General features: G+C 37.4%; 1 protein-coding gene across 1 annotated transcript in view; it reads left to right on the top strand.

The window, feature by feature from the left end:
- LOC127158440 (protein NLRC5) overlaps positions 1–21,298 on the top strand; it is a 95,521-nt gene extending 74,223 nt beyond the window's left edge. Inside the window, exons 17-24 of the mRNA XM_051101578.1 lie at positions 364–534; positions 7,355–7,528; positions 9,161–9,334; positions 16,624–16,797; positions 18,877–19,050; positions 19,927–20,100; positions 20,276–20,437; positions 21,274–21,298. Of these exons, the coding sequence (XP_050957535.1) occupies positions 364–534; positions 7,355–7,528; positions 9,161–9,334; positions 16,624–16,797; positions 18,877–19,050; positions 19,927–20,100; positions 20,276–20,437; positions 21,274–21,298 (1,228 nt within the window). The remainder of the gene's footprint in view (positions 1–363; positions 535–7,354; positions 7,529–9,160; positions 9,335–16,623; positions 16,798–18,876; positions 19,051–19,926; positions 20,101–20,275; positions 20,438–21,273) is intronic.
- Positions 21,299–22,482: the final 1,184 nt, after the last annotated feature.

Raw genomic sequence — 22,482 nt, 5'->3', positions numbered from 1 at the left:
AATCAAACTCCCTCCTCCAACCCCAACTCAACCTGTAATCTAATCTGACTTTTCTTTCTTTTTGTATCAGTTCACTACATTGCAGGTATTCTCTACCATGTATTTGTATTTTCTACAATTCACGTAAATTGTGAATTGTAATTATGTAGGCATTTACTGGATCTGTTCTGTACCTCAGGGGGGTTTAACTTGCTGCTCTCCCCGCTCTGTCCAAGCATGTTTATCAATCATGGCTGCATGGACAGGTGTTTAGAGTTTTGCCCAGAACAGAACCATACCACCAACACTAACAATATGCAATATAATTGTAATAAATACACTTGGTTAAAATGGTCCTGACTGAAATGCTGTTTTTATGTTCAGGCTGAATAATTGTGAGCTGACAGAGAAAAGCTGTTCAGTTCTAGCTACTGTTCTCTCCTCCAAAACCATCCTGAAAGAGATGAACCTGAACGACAGTCGTCTGCTGGATTCAGGAGTCAAAGAGATCTGTGAGGGACTGAAGAATCCTGTGTGTGAGCTGAAGATACTGAAGTGAGTACATTTCACCAACAGCTACACTCAACACCACAGCAATGAGATCAGTATTGCACACACTGGTTGATGATGGGAATATTATATGTGACCCTGGACCATAAGGGTCCATTTTTTAAAATTGAGATTTATACATAAATCAACATCTGAAAGCTGAGTTAATAAGCTTTCCATGGATGTGTGGTTTGTAATGATACAACAATATTTGTCTGCGATACAACTATTTGAAAATCTAGAATCTGTGGGTGAAAAAAAAAAAAAATGCAAAAATCACCTTTAAAGTTGTACAAATGAGGTTCTTAGCAATGCATATTACTAATCAAAAATTAGGTTTTGATATATTCAAGTTAAGAAATGTACAACATATCTACATGGAACATGATCTTTACTTAAACGTTAAGTCCACTTCCAAAACAAAGATTCACATATAATGTACTCACCCCCTTGTCATCCAAGATGTTCATGTCTTTCTTTCTTCAGTTTTAACGAAATTATGTTTTTTGGAGGAAAATCTTTCTGCATTTTTCTCCATATGATGAACTGATATGGTGCCCCGAGTTTGAACTTCTAAAATGCCATTTAAATGCGGCTTCAAATGATCCCGGCCAAGGAAGAAGGGTCTTATCTAGCGAAACGATCGGTTATTTTCATTAAAATAAAATACAATGTATATACTTTTTAATGTCAAACACTCGTCTTTTCTTACTCTGCCTGAGCTCTGTGTATTCTGACTCATGTCAGTTAGGGTATGTGGACTAGACTGTTGTCTTGGTCATCTAGCAGACATACAATAACATCTGCATTTTCACGTTCTTTTGATTAGCAAAGAGCTAGTTGTTTTGACAGTATTATTACTGTTTCTAAGATTTCTTACTGCATGATATTATTTAGTACTGACCTGAATAAGATATTTCACATAAAAGATGTTTACATACAGTCCACAAGAGAAAATAATAGTCAGATAGGGATATCAACTTTTCAGTCAATCTAGCAACATCACAGCAGTATTTGTCCAACTCCGATTGGTGTTGAGCCTGGCAGTGGTACCTTCCAGCAAGACAATGTCTCTGAAGCATGATAGACAAGTAATAGTCGTGGAAGTGGATGGTTCTATCCATAACTTCAAAATAGTCTTTTTGGCAGCAGTACTTGCAGCTGATAAGGTCCTTTTTTGATGAGCATTCAACTGGAGAATGGAATCATCTAACAATAGAAAAAGTAGGGGATCTCGAGGTATATCCAAGTGCAGGAAATCCGAAGAACAGAACATACAAATTTCCGAAAAAAAAAAAACTCACCACTGGGCATTCCCAAAACGTGCAAGTAAGAGACATGACAAAAAAATCCTTATCTATTGGTATGTTTACTCGTTTACAGTTAGAGCAATGATGTGTTGAGTTCAGTGTTGCCAACTTAGCGACTTTGTTTCTTGATTTAGCGACTTTTCATACCCCCTTGGTGACTTTTTTTTAAAAAAGCACCTAATGACAAATTTAGCACCTTCTTGGACTAGAGTTGGGGTACTCGGACTCAAGTTCGGTCTCAAGTACATTTTTTAGGTGACTCGGACTTGTCTCATTCCATCCGAGTCCAGAGAAAGTTGACGGAAATGTCACTGACTCGATGCATTATCACGAAAGCGATATTCAGTATTTGCATGTGTCTGGTCCAGTAGGCTACTTGAAAGCCGACGGGTTTATGTGCGCACACACACTCAAAACGCACTCACAGGATGCGCCTCTTAGCCCGCTTGGGTCAAAAAACGCACCAGCATTGTTTGTGGCCATTTTTCTGATAATGCCAAAAAGAACTTAAATTACTCGGTCATTTTTGATCATGCAGATAAGAACAATACATCAATGGAATCTGTAAGGAATTAACTTTTATTTGTGTACACTTATAACAACAACAACACTCTGTGGTTTTGTGAAATAAAGCAAACAAACAGGGTATGCAGTCTGCTGCCTTGTTCTCTGTGATCGTCATTAAGAAATGCGTAACTAAAATGAACTAAAACTCAGCGAATACTCCACACAGAGACATGATATATTTCTATACATATATATCTATAGAAAGCCTGATATGACTACTTTTAAATGAAGTAAGTCTTATCGAAAACAAATATCATGTGTTAAAGTAATCTGTATGAAACCAACCACCATGTGCAGTCTTTCTCGTCAGACCTAATTATTTTTAATTTGATCACGCCCACAAACTACGAACACTTTTGATATTATAATCATCCACGTGGAGGCGCAAGCGGCATATCGCCCACATCAACATAAACAAAGCGGGAGACTTCACTTCATTGTTCACGTCATCACATATTAACATGTATTAATATTAATATGTGATTTAGGCAATATGTGCACTGTGTAAAATACACCTTTACACTATGTATAATAAAATAAGATGCATGACAAGCACAACTCTTACTTTTTTGTTAAATGTATAAGTATAAAGTATAAGAGACATATGTAATATAATAAAGACAAAAGCAAACAATTGATAAATAAATAATTTATGAAGCAAACTTTGTCCTCAGTCAAAACAATATGACCTGGAATAAATAATAGATTCACAAGACCAAAAATTGGCTGTTAGATTTACCTAAACCAAATTATACCTCTTGTTTAACCACCACAGAGACATCAGAACCAGGGGCAAACGTCAAAAGGACTAGCTGTGAATTATTCTGTAACGGGACTCCAGTGAAGTGTGTTAGATCCAGATGCAAGCTTTATTAAACACAGCGTAGTCAAGACAGGCAGGGTCGATCTCCAAACAAACAGTAACACGAAGGCAAGACAAAAGCGTAATCCAATTAAGCAGGCAGAAGGTCACAATCCAAGTGAGCAGTCCAAAGAAACAAAATAAACAGGGCAATGAAACAAGGCAAAAACTATGGCAATGAAGCTAGACAAAACTATGACAATGTAACAAAACTGTGGAAATAACTGAAACAAAACTGGAAATAACTAAGACAAGGCAAACAGGGAAAATGCTTGGTAGAGTCTGCACAGGCAAAACAATACTTTGCAACACCTGTTTGGTATAGGCCTCCTTAAATGGCCACCAAACAGGAAGTAACCAGAGAAGCAGCAGAGGGAGTGGAAACAGGCAGTCCATGGGAAAGGGCTCCCTCTGCTGACATGGCATTACAGTGGGATACATGAGCACTGACACCCGGTGTTCATCTGGAGCTTACATCTCCGAAATGAGCAAAACAAATTTTCAAATAGGCGCTGTCTTTATAAACAAACTGCAGATTTAAGTTTTAAACAACTACATTCTTGCCTGAAATACTCTTAAAACTACATGGCTGCATTCAAGTTCACACAAGTCTCTAGTCTCTAGTTGTACTGCTTAGACATCTTGCTAAATAGTAAAACCAACATGGCAAAGAATCATTATAAAATCGTGATATTCCTGAAAAAAATTGTGATATTATATTTTTGTCATTTTGCCCACCACTGTATCAGTCAGACAGGACTGATCTCAATCTGCTATTGTGTTACTGTTCTGTGTTACTGTAAAGCCACACAAAAGCCATACAAGCACTAAAAGTTTTTGTACACAATATTCCAAGTCATCTGAATGTATTCGATAGCTTAATGTGAGGTACAGATGAATATTTAAATCATGTTCAAGTCAAATATTTAAGTCAAAGTTCATGTAAATTCTTTTCTCTGCTGTGTCTGTCTGTCATTCTCTGTTTAATTCAAACTCTGTTCATGTTTATTTACAACAGTCAGCTCGATAAGACTCATTCAAGATCCTTCAGTGTTCCCATTATTATACTTGATTTGTACATAAATTTGCATATACAGGTTTATCTCAAAAAATTAGAATATCATGAATATCATAAGTTACTTAAAATTTAAAAAAATGAAACCTTCATATATTCTAGATTCATTACATGAAAAGTAGAACATTGCAAAAGTTTTTTTGTTTTAATTTTGATTATTAGAGCATATGAAAGTCAAAAATCCAGTATCTCAAAATATTAAAATATTTACATTTGAGTTTCATTAAATGATCATCCCTACAGTATCACTTGTTCTTTGAAGCCACAATAATGGGGAAGACTGCTGACATTACAATGGTCCAGAAGACAATCATTGACACCTTCCCACAAAGAGAGTAAGTCACAGAAGGTCATTACTGAATGCGGTGGCTGTTTATAGAGTGCTGTATCAAAGCATATCAAATGCAAAGTGGACGAAGGAAGAAATTGGGTAGAAAAAGTTGCACAAGCAACAGGGATGACCGCAAGCTTAAGAAAACTGTCAAGTAAAGTCAATTCAAACACTTGGGAGAGATTCACAAGGAGCAGAATGAAGCTGGAGTCAGCGCATCAAGAGTCACCATGCTCAGACGTCTTCAGGAAAAGGGCTACCAAACCACTTCTGAAACAGAGACAACGTCAGAAGCATCTCACCTGGACTAAGGAGAAAATGAACTGGACTGTTGCTCAGTGGTCCAAAGTCCTTTTTCAGATAAAAGTAAATTTTGCATTTCATGTTGAAATCATGATCCCAGAGTCTGGAGGAAGACTGGAGAGGCACAGAATCCAAGCTGCTTGAAGTCCAATGTGAAGTTTCTGAAGTCAGTGATGATTTGGGGTGCCGTGACGTCTGCTAATGTTGGTCCATTGTGTTTTATCAAGTGCAAAGTCAATGCAGCCGTCTACTGGGAGATTTTGGAGCACTTTATGCTTCCATCTGCTGACAAGCTTTATGGAGATGCTGATTTCATTTTCCAGCAGGACTTTAGCACCTGCCCACAGTGCAAAAAACACCACAAAGTGGTTTGCTGACCATGATATTACTGTGCTTTATTGGCCAGCCAACATGCCTGACCTGAACCCTACTGAGAATCTATAGGATATTTTCAAGAGAAAGATGAGAAACAGTCGATCCAGCAATATACAGACGATCTGAAGGTTCAATAGTGCCTCAGCAGTGCCACTGGCTGATCACTTCCACGCCACACTTCACTGATGCTGTAATTTGTGCTAGAAGCAAGTCATTTGATGTAATATGTGCTGCCGACCAAGTATTAAGTGCATAAATGAACATACTTTAAAACAGATTTTCTTTTTTGCAAATCTGTTTTTTGATTGATCTTAGAAAATATTCTAATATTTTGAGATACTGGATTTTTGACTTTCATCAAAGCTGTAAGCTCTAATCATCAAAATTAAAACAAATGTTTTGAAATATTTTACTTTACATGTAATGAATCTAGAATATATGAAAGTTTCAGTTTTTAAAATAAGTTACAATCAAAAAATGAACATAATCAATTTTTTTGAGATGCACCTATATATGACTGTTTTTTTATTGTTGTTTCTAAATCATGTTACTTGTTACCGGGTGTCTGTTAGAACAAAACACGGCAAAGCAAAGACTATAAATGGTTTTTAACATGCACATTGACTGAAATTTAAAACTGTTAAAAGAAAAGGCTCAATAAACTGTTGCACAGATATAATACACCACACCTCAATATCTCTTCCCTTTGTGATTTGAACTTTTTAATGCAAAGAGTTGTGTGTTGTGAGACTGTGTTGCATCATTTTGCACATCGGATGTGAATACTGTAAATGTTTTGAGCTGCACTGCATTTATTTTGTCCTATCTATCATGTTGATGCCTCATTAAAAATAAAAGTATTTTAATTTTAGAGTATATATTTATGTAGAAATATATAGTTTTTCATAAATGCATTTTCCACAATGCAAATAGCAATGTTTGGATTTATGAAATTATTAATATATTGTGCACTGATTTTCCTAGAATAACTTTTGCTGCTGAATTATCCACTAACCTAATTTCTAATATATTTTTCCCCATATACATATATATTTTTCATTTTTTTAATTTTATTTTTCATTTTAATAGATCAGTCTGTATTTAGTAGATTGTAAAAGAATGATTATTAGTTCCACAAACAGAGATATGGAAATTCTACATTGATTTAAAAGAGAAAAACTACACTTTCACAGTTTAATTCTGTGTGAATGAAATATAAGTGGCAAAGTCAGATAAACACATGACTGCTGAATGTAACCATGTTCACTGATTGCTGGTATACTTCTTTTTTGTTGTTTGTTTTGTTTATTTTCGTTTTTTGAAATGAACTGCCTTTTCAAAACAAAACTTGTTTGAATGTCTTCAGTTTAAGGAAATGTGTTTATTCTTTAAATGAAAACGTGCAAAGTATAATATTTTTATGAGCAGACTGTCTTTGTTGTTGACTTGTAATTGTTTAGTCTACAGTATGTTTGAACATTGATCTGTGAGACTAAAGTGATTTATGACAATAGAAGACAGTAACAATTTCACTTGATAACATTAAATATTTTGCCAACATTTATTAATTTGTTAATGTTAGTTTATATAGTTTTCCATTATTCATGTCAGTTCACAGTGTATTAACTAATTAACAGAAAACTTTTGAATTTAAAACTATTAGTAAATGTTGAAACTTTAAGGTTATTAAATGCTGTACTAGTTGTTCATCATCAGTTCATGTTAACTAATGTAGTTAATGTTATCAAGTAAAACCTTGTAACTTGGATAAATAGTTCACATCTTAATGGGTAATTTTGCTGATTTTCAACCTTTGCATACATTTGTAACTTTTGTGTAGTTTGTAGTATATTTAAATGAACTATGTGTAGTCTTTCTTCATGTTACCTGCACACAGATATCACTGTTTATTTGTCAGCAAACGTCTGCTGGAAGATGAAAAACACATTAGTAAGTTGATCATCATAGATCTGATTCATTGTCTTTTCTCTTTCTGTTTTCAGTCTGTGTAGATGCAGAATTACAGAGAAACAGTGTCTCATCCTGACTTCAGCTCTGAAATCAAACCCATCACACCTGAGAGAACTGAACCTGAGCTGGAATGAACTAGGAGACTCTGGAGTGAAAAACCTCAGTGATCTACTGATGAACACACAATTCAAGCTGGAGAAACTAGAGTTAGTATCATTATACTGTACAGCAGTGACAGTGAGATTAAAGTTTAACACCGGTTTCACACTGCACACGTGAACAGCGCATATTTTTTTTCAGCTCCCATGTTAACAGATTAGAGTATTCACACTGTATGCAGTGGTGGCGTGGCAGCGTGTAGCAGAAGCGGCAGTGCTGTGATCGTTTCAGCGCCAAGTCTATTTTTGTAGGGCCGCTTACATTGGATTAAAGCTACAGTGCATTGTTCTTGATCAAAATTGACCTGATTAACATGAAAAATAACAATTTTAGCACAAAATCATGTGAGTTTTGTGTTTCACAATCACAGGGTAAAAGGCTCACCAGTGTGGAGCAAAAAACACAGTATACAGCCTACTTTAGCTAAAATAATGTTTTTTTTTAATGATGTTTTTAATAAATATTAAGTTAATACTTGATTAAAACAATCACGTTAGCAAAGTTTGTACTATTTTCTGCTTACTTTGATAAATAAACTAATAAATCAATCAATAAATATGGGCTGTTGTCATTAAAATGTGTTAACATATTTTAAAACACAGAAACAAAATAATTTTGAAAAAAAGTGAAGATTTTAAAAGCATTGAAGGAGATCACATAATAATTAATATAGATTTACAGTAGTAATAAGAAATTATATTTTTTATAAATGTAATGTTTTTAAATATGATGGTTTCATTATAAACGTGGTGATTATCTCTATAATATACAGTTATGTATATATATATATGTATTATAATATTATACATAATATATGATATTTAGCATCTGAATATAACCATGTCATGTCAACAAATGGAAAAGTCATCTATTAATTATCTTGTAAGTTATTGTGCCTTTTAGCCCCAAAGCAGGGGCGATTTTTACCCCAAATACCTTACTTTTACATGTTCTTTTCTTTATTGAAAAACTGTTGCTTTAATTATTTTAGACCCAACTGGGAATCATTAAGATGACACTTGTCTGAAAATGTATTCAATAATTTATTGTTATTGCTCAAGCTTAAAAGGCCTGTTTACATTATTAAAACTAGAGGCACTTATTAACTTTAAGATTATTTTTTATCTTGTAAACTACTGTACAGCATGTTATATACGTGTGTGTGGGACAGAGGGGAACACGGCCGCATCACGTGTTGCCTATATCATAAATCAAAGCACATGACAGACAGTTGTCGGAGAACACCTGAAAAGCGTGACTGAATGAACCATACTCACCTGTATTTGCAGTACACAAGCCGTGGTTCAGCTGCACACGACAAACACTGCCAGTGTGAAAGCACAATGGGTGCATGCTGCTCACGCCCTGCATAGGCCTATCTGTGCTGCCTCTGCCCTGCTTGCACATCCAGTGTGAAACCAGCGTAAATAGAAATGTGAAAATAGTGTTGTTAAATTTACTACTGTTTCTATATTCGTTTCCATTGGCAAAATTGACTTATTTGTTGACTGAGGGTCCAGACTTGGATTGTAACTAGTCTCCTCCAATACTCCTCTCTTGGTTTGTTCATTCATATATTAGAAGTTTCCATGATTTTGCTGGTTTATTAGTGAATGTATGGCATTTGTTCATGATGCATCATAGATCTGATTCATTGTCTTTTCTCTTTCTGTCTTCAGTCTGAGTAGATGCAGTATTACAGAGAAACAGTGTCTCATCCTGACTTCAGCTCTGAAATCAAACCCATCACACCTGAGAGAACTGGACCTGAGCTGGAATCACATAAAAAACACAGGAGTGAATCACTTATGTGACGTACTGAAGGATTCACACTGTAAAGTGGAGAGATTGAGGTCAGTAACATTCACATACAAGACTCAAAATGATTAAAATCACTACAGCACAAACCAAAACACTTCATAGTATCTAACGATGTCTGCAGAAGCTTCTTAAACGAGCTTATCCATTAAGTAAAACTGTTAAAGTGTGGAATAAAGAGTCTTCAACATGTTTTACACTAAACAATACTTTTGGACTGAACTATTTTTAGAGTTTACCACAAAAAATGCAGTTTTATAAGAGAAGTCCCTGACTTTTTGCAACAGGTGGGATTCAGCTTACGGCACTTCTCATTCATTCCTATGGTATCCGTAAATGGCGATTGAGTGTCGCACAATTCTGACTGAATTTATGTTTTTGTATTTGTTATCCTAAAAATTCATTGTGCACAGAAAACGTACACACTGAGTCTGATGCTCTAACACAGTTCGTAGAACGGGAAGGAGGAGGCGGGAACCGGCGAACATTCAAACACTTTAATAATAAAGAGAGAAAAGGAGACGGAAGGATGAGGAGAGACAGAGACGAGAGGGGAGAGAGGAAAAGAAAGAAAGGAAAAAAAAAAACACTTTGTCCGGTTCCCGGACACACTGCCACTCGGTCCTCAACCAACTGAGCGTCTTTGACTCATGGTGCCATGTGATGGTACTGGACATCCTTTGGTGGATGGCTCAATCAACGCTCCTCCGCCTCCTGGTGGACAGTGATGGCTCTTCCAGCTTAAGGGCAGTCGGCAGCGAGTTCCCCATTCCCTGCACCTCCCTAACATGGCGGATGGCAGCAGGCTCCGGCTTCCTGGCGAACGGCGCACACTCCTCCTTACCTCTCGGACAGCAGCCACCCCTCCTTGACCCGACAGTCGTCCACTGCTTTGTGCTGCCCGACCTCCTTAGCACCACGATCCAGCTCAGCAGTGAGGGCTCTTCTGATAGCGTGTCCCTCCTTCCTCCCAGGTTTCGGCACCAATGTAACAAAGTTCATAGAACAGGAAGAAGGAGGCGGGAACTGGTGAACATTTAAACAATTTTAATAATAAAATAAACAAAACACAAAAGTAAAGCAGCAGCCCCTCACGGATGACTGCCGCACACAAAACAAAAATATATCCAGGCCTGGTCCTCTCTCGTCTTCTACTGTCGTCGCTCCTCCTTTTATCCTTCCAGAGCTCCTCCATGGGACTCGAGACCGGTGAGTGGTGCAGGTGTCGCTCATTATCATTATACTCCACCGGCCTCGTTCCATTCCCACAGCTCTCGGCCCTGCCCCACTCGTCACAGATGCGTATTAAAAAAAATAATAAAAAAAAATCACAGAACAATACAAAATGGAGTCTTCAAGCATGATGTTGTTGTCCTCTTTCTTCTTAAAAAGAGAAAAAGAAAGGAAATATTGGTCCATCCAATCCTGAGGTTGTGATTAAGCACCTCCTTATCAAGGATTGTCCCGAGTGAGGTGTGATCCCCAACTGTGAGGTGCAGGCCATGCTACACGTTTACTCCACCATGTTTGATCAGGTGACTTTGAGGAATACAAAAGGCCAGATTCAAACTATGCAAATCAATCAGGAAGACCAAAAGACATTATAGTCTGATTCTGGGGGGATATTACATCACTGCAGATTCCCAGTGCATGTGACAAATCCTGCAGCTCATCACAGAGAACCAGCAGAAAAACCAGGGAGCCATGAGTACCAAGACCACACTCCCAGATGAGCTGATTGAGTTCAACGCTCAGTTTGAGGCACCAATCATCAGCCAAAAGCATAGGATTCTGGACTCTGAGGGTATTTTGGACACGTCACTCATGGTGTCATCGGTGGAGGTTTGCATGGCTCTGAAACCCATGGAAGACAGCCCAGATGACATCCCGGATGGGCAGTCAGGGTTTGCTAGTCAAGTCCTATGTAAAAAGGACCATTCCAGCCACCTTAGACTCATTAATATTTGCATATTGACAAAATCAGTCCACTGATGATGCTGTCAACACTGCCATCCACACAGCACATTTGGGGGGTAATGTTAGATCAGGTCCCCACGCCAGACAATTAGGATCCAGCCCCGGACACCAGATCCGGCAGAAAATATCAGTCTTTCCGATAACAGAACAACTAGTCAGCAAGCTGTAGTTACCCTAACCCCACTAACAGCAGGTTTCTGTCAGTTATGAAGTTGACCGATGGAAGCCAGAAAAGAGCAGAAGCAGGAGATGAAGTGATGATGGTAAAAGGTATAACAGAATTTATTGAACAGTTTTAGTTGCGTATGTCTCAATGTTCAAACTTCGTCTGGGGAATACAGCTCAAAGAACAATGATATATCAAACGAATTCAACATCCCATAAACCTTGATTTTCCATAAACATCCCGTTATCTATTTCTTAGACCAAACAATTCATGAAACCCCACATTCATGGAACTGAACAATAATGAAAATGCATAAGCAAGAAAAAAAATAAGAAATATAAAATATAAAAACATATAAATGAATAATATATAAGAATAAATTAATAAATGATAAATACTTAAATAATCAAATAAATAATTAAATATTAATTATGTGAATGACTAATGATTGTAAAATGATTATAAATAATTATGTAAATAAATGATTATAAATTAAATTAAAAACAAACATAAAATTTGAACACAACACAATAATTTGCATGTAAGGGTCTAAGGATCCTTCACTACCCCCTCTTAATCATATAGGATTGAATTAAATGATTATTGCATAATCTTTATCAAACACATCTTTAAAAAGTGTGGATGGCCAGTCCATACTTTTCCCTTCTACATGTCCTTAAAAGAACAGGTCATTTCCGTTATTCCGCGTACCAGCATCAGTTGGGGGAGTATGTTGTCTAACATTGGATGATGGCCTGAATGTGAAAGGCATTGTGACAGTCAAATGTCTGATAAGACAAATCAACAACTTAATAGTAATGCATAAGAACAAAATGATAATTAAAGCTGAAATTACCACTACTACAGGTGCTTTTAAATGATCCCAAAGTGGTCCCAATATCGATTTAAACCATGTGTCCCAATCAGATGAGTAAAAAACATTATCTTCATTAAGTTTAGTTACTTGCTCATGCAGGACCTTAGCTAAATCTTTCTGGCATTGTCTGGAATGTATGAGCAACATTCAGTTGCAATCACTTTGCAAGTCCCGACTTGGGAAGCTAAGACAATGTCAAGAGTCATTTGATTTTGCAAAACAGCCTTTCTCATTGCATGTATTTCCTCTGAAATATTAGCAATTGAAATGAGTGTGATATTGGCTGTAGTTTCAAATGCTGCTTGTAATTCATTTTGTAAATCAGTTACTCCTAAGAATGGAAATAATCTTCCTAACCATTTTTCAGTCTCAGAAATTGAACGTTTAGTACATGTCATGATTAAATGGTGGTTCACATAATCATCTGGCACTACTCACATCTGTAAGGGTTTGACATTATCAGTGGTTTCATGATCGTGCACTTGGGACCAGCTTCACCTTGTGATTTGGTACAGTTAGAATCTCCAAAGATCATAGTGAAAACATACTCTTTAGTGTAATAATTAATGAACCACTGGCCTGGTTTTAACTTAGACTCTGGAGAAAATCTTGTATGACAGTTGTGTGGTTTAAATTTCAATACCCCTGTATGTATGTTAATTGAAGGCCAAAGTAGATATTGAGTGCATACAGTTAGAGTCCAGTTTGGTGAATTTTCAGGGTGGTGTATCCATGAATCATCCCGAACAGATGTAAAACCTATAGCTAGTATAGCTCTGTCATGTGACAACACTTGCAACTGTTCCAGTTGCGACTCTTGAAGCTCAGAATGTCTCTGCTCGCGGAATAAAAACACCCAACCGGAATTCACAAACTCTTGCCAGTCTGTCCTTCTGGCAGAATCCCGAGGCTGGAAATGTAGTGAGGTTCCAGCTATTTTGTCTTCAAGGAGAGTCCTCAGTATGATATGGCCTGAATCTTTCAGCAAAGTTCTGGAAGGCCACTGACATAAATCTGTGAAAATATAAACACAAAAATGGAAAACAAGAGAGCTTCATGGCCATAAAAACAACTTTATTTAAAACAACTTAATTTTGTTTTGACTCCCATAAGACTATCTGGCGACTAGACTGCAGTTGGTGTAAGCTACCCATGAGCCCCCACCCACCATATCTTCATCATGACTCCATCCTACAGCGTTTCGCCAGGTTGTTTAAGATTTGGGAGTGTGAGCTAATTTACAATGACTAATATGTGTCCATCTAGTTTTACCTAGCAACTTTACTGCTGAAGGGGTAACTAATAATACCATATAAGGACCATCCCATCGTGGTTCTAGACCTAAATGTTGTAATTTTTTTTACATAAACCATTTGCCCTGGTACAATACTATGTTCCCCCTCTGGAGGCAATTTCCAAGCATCCTGAACCTGTTTTTGTGCCTTTTGTATTGCTTCAGTCAAAGCCATACAATATGCCAAAAGAGAATCTGACATCTAATGTACATATGCCTCAGCAAGATCTGGAGTGCCTAGTAGTGACATTGGTCAACCTGTGATCACCTCAAAAGGGCTTAGTCCAGTTTATTTGTTAGCGTTTGGCCAATGAATGCCCTGGATACTATCCCCAGAAGTCTGCAGACAGAACTGACCAGAAAGTCAATCATTGTGGCATTCCCCATCTGGGAATGATGTTCGAGCCAGTACTTAAGCTGTGAAACTGCCCTGAAAAGCTTCCACCCACCTTGGAATTTGCAGGTGTTCTGATAACCCTTGCAACTGATGGAATTGGGGGTGCAGGTGTTCTGTGCAACTGATGGAATTGGGGGTGCCGAATTGTGTTTTTGGCAAGTCACACATCTGCGAACCACTTCTTCCACATTTTTCCTAAAACCCCTCGCCCACCAAATTGTGTTAAAACGTGAACGCATTTGAAAAATGCCTAAGTGTCCGACACTGGGTATCCGTGTGGCCAAATAAGGAATCAAGGCTTTTGGAGCTACAGTTCACTGTTGAAATTTCAAAATTTTGTCATCTACCAATTTACAACCATTTTCAATCCATTCCCATTTCTCCTCTCTGGAGCATTGATCCTCACGCAGATGACATCTTTGGGCAGTAGGAGTTTCTGGTGTTCTTGCGGCGGCAGCCGGAGCTGCCTGGTCAGCAAGGGTATTTCCTTTAACCTCACTCGAACCTCCCCTCAGGTGGGCTTTTACCTTCAGCACTGCAACCTGTTTTGGAAGCTGCAGAGCATTCAGGAGTTCCTCCACCGCCCAACCATTCTTAATGGGGGTTCCTGCAGACATGAGGAAACCTCTCTGCTGCCAACCTGCTCAGAAGTCATGCACAGCACCAAAGGCATAACGAGAGTCAGTATGAATGTTAGCTGTTTTATTTTCGGCCAATTCACGATCATCAGCGTGATCAATTCAGCTTGCTGAGCTGACGTTCCTGGTGATAGGGCACCAGAAGCTAAAACTTCTGTGGTTACTGCCCAACCTGCCTTGCGTTCCCCTTTGTCCACAAAAGATGAACCATCAGTGTATAGAATCAAATCAGGATTTTGGAGTGGTAATTTATCTAAGTGCTCATCCACACTTAACATTTGTACAATCTCTACACAGTCATGGCTGTGTGGGCAACAAATGGTTATCTTTTGGTCAAGCACTACGGGTGTTGCACATTGCAATGCCAAATAGACTGCTTGAACTGCTCGTAAACACGGCCCCCAGCTTTGAGAGACAGCGTCAAGCTGCTGTGAATAATACCCTACAGGTTTATTTTGATCCCCCCCCATTCCTGAGTTAAAACAGATGTCATGTAGCCTTTTTGTTCATTCGCATGCAATGTAAAACACTTTCTGTGATCGGGCATTCCGAGCGCTGGCATCACATAAGGCATGTTTTAGTTCCTCAAAAGCCATTTTAGCTTCAGAAGTCTTGTTTAAGGGTTGTTATTTTTCTGCATACCCCTCAATCCAACTACGACTGTAATTGCATAGGCCCAAAAAGCATCTCAGCTCTCGAATGGTTTGAGGAACTGGATGTGATTTAACAGCCTCACAGCGACTAGGCGTTATACGCCTTTCACTCTGTGATATACTTTGACCCAAATAAATTACTTCTGTCTGACACAGTTGAGCTTTTTTCAGGTTTGCTCTGTGACCTTTGCTGTACAGGAAATCAAGCAGCCGCTTGACCTCTCTTTCATGTTTGGTTTTATCTACCGAACAAATCAAAACATCATAAATATATTGAATGATAACTGATGTTATCAAAATCTTTCAAATGTTTTTGCAAAGACTGATGATAGATGGTAGGCGAATTATGTAGGCCTTGTGGCAACCTTGTGAAGGTGTATTGTTGACCTTTAATTGTAAATAAAAACCATTATTGGATTTCCTTCGCAATTGGCACAGACCAAAATCCATTAGCCATATCAATTACTGAAAACCATTTGTGTTCTGGTTTAATTAGTCTGAAAATTGTTGATGGGTCAGCCACAAGAGGGCTAATCTTATCAATATACTGATTTGCCACCCTATAATCAACTGTGAGTCTCCATGATCCATCTGGTTTTCTTACTGGCCATACAGGGCTGTTACTGGGACTGTTGATTTTACTAACAATACCTCCCTTCTCTAACTGCTCAACCACTGACATTTTATCCTTTATTTATATGGTAACACTATATAATAAGATTTCATTAGTTCATGTTAGCTAATGTATTAACTAACATGAGCGAACAATAAATATACATTCATTGCATGTGTGCAATTCCCATTACCATCACTGACTGTTACCTTGTTTGTTACACAATATATATTTGTATATTTTTGTGTATATTCATATATTTTTGTATAGTTAATCTGTCTATATTCTATACTGTATATTTTTGTGTAATGGAGACTTGCAAAGTAAGTTGTTGTGTGGTCTAAACATCTAAAAAAGTTTTATTGAGTGTTTCTGTCCACTTCACTTATTGCCCATACAGCAGGTCAAATACCCAAACCAATATCCAATCATTTCACTTAATAATACCAAAAATACACAAACATTTAATGTTTGGGAATTAAAAATTCTTTGTATTTCTATGAAGAATCAGGACAAATTGTACATGAGAAGTGTAAATTACTTGATTAAATGAACAATTTATTTATTTTTCGTTTTATATTGTTTTGAAGACCAAATTGTGAAAAATGATCCAAAGGTATTCAGACACTCTTCCTCTGTTTCATTTTATGAAGACATTTTCACTTTATTAAACCATTTTCTTCTGTCTTCTCTCTTTCTCTCAATGCAGGTTAAGCTGCTGTGAAATGACAGATGAAGGTTGTTCTGCTGTGACTTCAGCTCTGAAATCAAACCCATCACACTTGAGAGAACTGAACCTGAGAGGGAATAAACTAGGAGACTCTGGAGTGAAAAACCTCAGTGATCTACTGATGAACACACAATTCAAGCTGGAGAAACTACAGTTAGTATCATTATACTGTACACCATGAAATTAAAGTTGACAGTTATTATTTTTTTATGGAATATTGCAGTAATTAAATGATTTATCCATGTATATAATGTATTTCTAATGTATGTGCCCTTCTGATCTTTCATCTAAATAACTTAAATGACAGCAATAGGTTGTTTGCACATGACGTCATTGCTGTGGTGTGAAATGCAGCTGGAGGGCAGGAAGTGATATTTCTCCATAGGGATCACTAGAAGAAACTCAAAATAATATGTTAAGATATTAATAAAGAAATATTTAAATAGATACAGAGTAGATACTATTTGCTTGCTTTCTATAATCAGTTCAGAATTTGAATCAAAGTTTCGTTTTATGTGTTGCTAACAGGACCAATAGCCACAAAACCCTGCACATGCAGCGAACTTTCAGGAGTGACTGAACAAGCAGAATGGATGAGATGGAGGAAAGTCTGTACTGTACAAGAGAAACATATAAACAGAAAATCACAACATGTGTTTGATGTGTTATGAATAGGAGTGATTTTTCAGCTAAATTGAAATAGCTGCCTCAGTTGCCTGTCATTGAGGCGGTGGAAATAAGTTACGCAACTAAGCCTGATAGCAAACAAACTCTTTCGAAAGTGATTCCCACATTTATATGCAGGATATATGTCACTCCTGAATCTACTGCTGCACAGGGTTTTTGGCCATTGGTCCTGTTAGCAGCATATAAAGCGAACCTTTTTTTTCAAATTCTGAATTGATTATAGCCTAGAAAGCAAGCAAATAGCACTTTCATATAGTCACTAAAAAGCTGTCACTCACTTCAATTTATTGCAATCTCAAAAGGTTCAATTGTAATCAACTGCAAATATAATATCTTATTTGCATTGTATCTACATGTGGCATTTAGCACAGAGTGAATTCTCACTGTCTCACCCTGTATCTATTTATATATTTCTTTATATCTTAATATTATTATCTTTTATTAACCATTCGCACACACAAGCATTATCTGACTCTCCTCCTGACCACAGATGCAGGTTTACAAGCCACTTTTCCTTGCTTTTTTTAGTCAATTTCTTGCCTTTTCCTCCTTAAGAACAGCAAATGTTCATAGATGATACAAAATGAAATTTTTCTCGATTTGATCGATTTACATAAACAACTGAAAACATAGTCATTTTGAGATTCTGCTATTGATTCCTATAGAGAAAAATCACTTCCTGTCCTCCATCTGCATTTCGCGCATCCTCAGAATCACGTGATTGCAAACAACCTATACAATTAATTGTTAACTGACCAAATGAAATCCTGCCATACTTTTTTTTTTTTTTTTTTTGCATTCACTCATACTGTACAATAAAGAATGACAGTTGCAAAAAAGTGTTTATGTCAGGGTTCTGTCATTTCTGTCTAGGTTTCTTGTGATTTTGTGACAGAGCCCTGGCACTCCCATCATGTCTTGTTTTCATGTTGTCTGCGTGCCTTGTTTCTTGTTGGAGCATGGTGTTCGGATCCCGCCACTCATGTCTTGAGTTTCGGTTTCGTGTCGGGGTTCGGACACTCATGCTCCATGTTCCGTCTTATTATGGGAGCATGCGGTCTAGAGCTTGCTCGGTCTGTATGCTCTTCTGTCCACGTGATTTGTTTTGTGTTGTCTTGTGCTGGTGTTATGTTATGTTATGTCTTGTAATGTGTAGCACGCAGCTGGTTTTTTGCTGGCTGCGTGCTTTCATGTCGTGTGTTGTGTGAACATGCAGCTTATGAGTTTTCTCATTAGCTGCGTGTTTGTCTTGTTTTGCACATGACCGGTAAATTGTTTTGCTGGCCATGTGCTCGTGTTTTTGTTTTTGTGTGAGCACATGGCTTTTGTTATGTTTTCATGTGCCATGTGCTCTCATGTCAATTTGTCTTGACCCCACCCATCTTGTTTCCTGATAATTGGTTAATTTGCCCCACCTGTGTTTTCCTCATTTCCTGCCTCGTTTGCTCTCTATTTATTGTCCTTGTGTTTTCAGTCCTGTGCGAGTTCGTCATCGTATGTTTCCCTGTCTGTGTCCTGGTCCTGTTTTTCTCTTTCTGTTTTCAGTCTGTGTGGATGCAGTATTAGAGAGAAACAGTGTCTCATCCTGACTTCAGCTCTGAAATCAAACCCATCACACCTGAGAGAACTGAACCTGAGCTGGAATGAACTAGGAGACACTGGAGTGAAAAACCTCAGTGATCTACTGATGAACACACGATTCAAGCTGGAGAAACTACAGTTAGTATCATTATACTGTACAGCAGTTACAGTGAGATTTACTCAGTTACTGTTAAGATTAATTTTAAGACAACAGTCTCAAATAACATCTTTTATACAGTAGGTCTGCATCTTCTCTTTTTTTTTCCTCTATCTTCAAGAAAGATTCAGCAATACTATTAGTTAATGGGCTTGTGTATATTAGAAAGAGCATTAAACTTGCTGAAATCTCACATTTGCTGTAAAACAAGACAGAAGTCAAAACAGAATTAAAAACAAGTCTAACAAATACAGTAGATTATTCTGACAGTCACATTTATACTGGACTAATTGTACCTTTTTCCAGTTCTTGAAGTTGGTTGTCTTGCAATAAAATGTTAAATTTAGACCTTTAAAGTGTTCATTTTTCTATTGTGTTTACACTGAACCTATATATAAATCTAAATGAATAAAATGCACTTTTTGAGTGAGGACAAATTCAGACTTGGAGTGTAACTGTGGGGCAGCTGTGGCCTAATGGTTAGGGAGTCGGGCTTGTAACTGAAAGATTGTGGGTTGGAGTCCCAGGTCTGGCAGGGTTTGACGGTGGGGGGAGTGAATAACCAGCGAAGGCACCGAACCCCCAGCTGCTCTATGGCTGCCCACTGCTCTGGGTGTGTGTGTGTGAGCGCATGTTTGTTCACTACCCACTACTGTGTGTGTGCTCTTGGATGGGTTAAATGCAGAGCACAAATTCTGAGTATGGGTCACCATACTTGGCCACACGTCACATCCTTACCTTTCCTTGTTTCATATCATTACAATTTTATGATTTAGCTGGTTTATTAGTGGCTGTATAGGATTTGCTCATGATGTATCATAAATCTGAGTCATTGTTCTTTCTCTTTCTGTCTTCAGTCTGCGTGTATGCAGTATTACAGAGAAACAGTGTCTCATCCTGACTTCAGCTCTGAAATCAAACCCATCACACCTAAAAGAACTGGACCTTGGTGGGAATCAAATAAAAAACACAGGAGTGAATCACTTATGTGACGTACTGAAGGATTCACACTGTAAACTGGAGAGATTGAGGTCAGTAACATTCACATACAAGAATCAAAATGATGAAAATCACTTCAACAGTTTAAACCAAAACACTTTATACTCAAAATCTCATGATGAGTCTGAGTTCACATTATATTTAAGAAAAATTCTTCACCTTAATGATTTGTTTGTAAGATGATCTTCTCTGTTTGTCTCTTTCTAGTCTTTGTGACTGTGGCATTACAGATGTTTCTTCTTTAACTCAGTCTTTGACAAACACAAAAGCACTGCAGTTTCTAAAAGAGCTTGATCTGAGAGACAATAAGATTGAAGACTCAAAGCAGCAGCTCACTGATGTGCTACGAGACTCAAACTGTAAACTGAGGTGAGTAAACTTCACTTTCTCATATTAAAGAGATTAATTTACCTCTAACATGTGAACAAATATATACTTTCAAATATTTGTGAAAAACGTTTATCAAATTATCATCAAGCTTTATTTCAAAGGGTTTGTGTCAGAATGAAATGTAAAGTTGATTAAAATGTTTAAAATAAAGAAGGAAAGAGAACAAAAGCACACTGTCAAATAGATTTGGTCAGATTGTAAGAAAATGCTGGTAAAATCAGTGCAGATTCCAGCTTCAGCTCACAGCCGTCCAGCATCACATGATCATGGTCTCAGCTCAATTGAAAACAAACTCTGGAGTGGTTCAGTTGTAGTGAGAAAGCAATTCGATCCAACGGACCAATGAACCAGGCTATATCACATTATAATGGGTAATTACAGTTCTGTGACCAGCAGTAGCTTTGTTGTTTTGCTAATATCGCTTAAAATGAACCTGTGAATGTCTGTGTGTGGGCAAGTCTTCTTGATTTAAAATCAAATCATGCCTTTTCATCTTGTAATGCCGTTTGCTCTCTTTGTAGTAGGTGTATTTTAAAAATGTTTCCCGACGAATCCTGGACTTCTGCTCAAAATTATAAATTAATATAATGACAGCTACAAAAAAAAAATTGCAACAATAAGCCTGCAAAGCTGTTGTTGTTCCTGAGCGGAATTCCAGAAAATAATACGGTGAAACTTTGACCAATGAGAGGACAGTTTACTCGCACGTGACTTGTATTAACACATTTGGTCTGTTTAGAAACTTTGCTGTGTGAAAGGGAACTGCACCATGAATAAAAAGCAACATTGTAATAATTGTAATCCCTCTTTCGAAGCAAAGCAATCGATCTACAGGTGTGAAAGCACCCTAAAACTGTTTGTACACAGCAGATGCTTTCCAGATGAAGCAGTCTTTAACAAAATCTTGTAGATGTACGTGTGCTATCTGGATTGTATCATTAATTACACATCTTTGTGTAGACATACGGTTTTATTTGAGATGAAATTCTTGTAAAAGACAAACCCTGTATCACAGATCACCTCCATATGCCTAAATACTTTTTGAGTTGACAGACATTTTTGGTGGTGTCCGAAAGCTTGGTGGACATTATCGAGTGCACTCATTTAATCCCACAATACACAGCAATAATGAGTGTACAACTGATGTATGCTCAGTGGCTAGAAAATACCCATAATGCACTGTCAGAGTCGCATGCTGAATGAATTCCCGCATCTCGCCAGAAGATGAATCAACCATTCATTCATTTTACAAAGTGCTAGCCCGTGGAGTACAGGGTAATACAAGACAGATATAAAGTAAGTTTTGGGAGTTCATGTTTAGTCTCTTATCCTGAAAAGTCTGACTTGCAGAGATGGACTAAAATGAACTCCCAAAACTTACTGCCAGATTTTAGAAGATAAATTCTTGAATCAGAGGTACAAGAGGATGTGATGCTTGTCCTTCAAGAGTCACTCTCAACTTATCTGTCTCTAAAGCATATAAAAAAACTGTCTTCATGTATTTCACAAGACGTCAGCTTGTTATTCTTATTAAGTCAGGGGCATTTTTTAGGATTTTTTCCCAAGCAAAGTCTCTGAGAACCTGACACATTGCACTTCTGAAGACTCCAGGTCGATTGCAGTTCTGGAAAATGGTGGCGCTGGAGAACTGGAAACGGTTCCTGATGGTGTCACACCTAATTCTTCACCTTAATTCCTAATTCTTTTGCAGTTAACATGCATCTTTTCTTCTCCACCTGTTTTTTCTGACCATGCAGACTCAACAAGCATTTCTCTGTCCAATGGTCAAGCCTTAACTTTGCAAATTCTTGTAATGCATTAGTATTGCATTCTTCTCATGGGCATTTAATAATTTGGACTTTTCAGTCTGGGTTAAATCTCTTTTTTGGCTCATTTTAGCTGTAAACGAAAACATGCCTAATAATTCTGCACACCTGAATATAAGGAGTTTTTCACTTCCAGCCTTCACGGACAATTATATATCACTTACAAATTATTAAATACAAAATTAATAGTAGTTATTA

Source organism: Labeo rohita, unplaced genomic scaffold (genome assembly GCF_022985175.1).
Source record: "Labeo rohita strain BAU-BD-2019 unplaced genomic scaffold, IGBB_LRoh.1.0 scaffold_151, whole genome shotgun sequence".
Taxonomy (NCBI): domain Eukaryota; kingdom Metazoa; phylum Chordata; class Actinopteri; order Cypriniformes; family Cyprinidae; genus Labeo; species Labeo rohita.
Note: the sequence above shows the minus strand (reverse complement) of the source record. Positions and strands in the feature narration are given on the sequence as shown.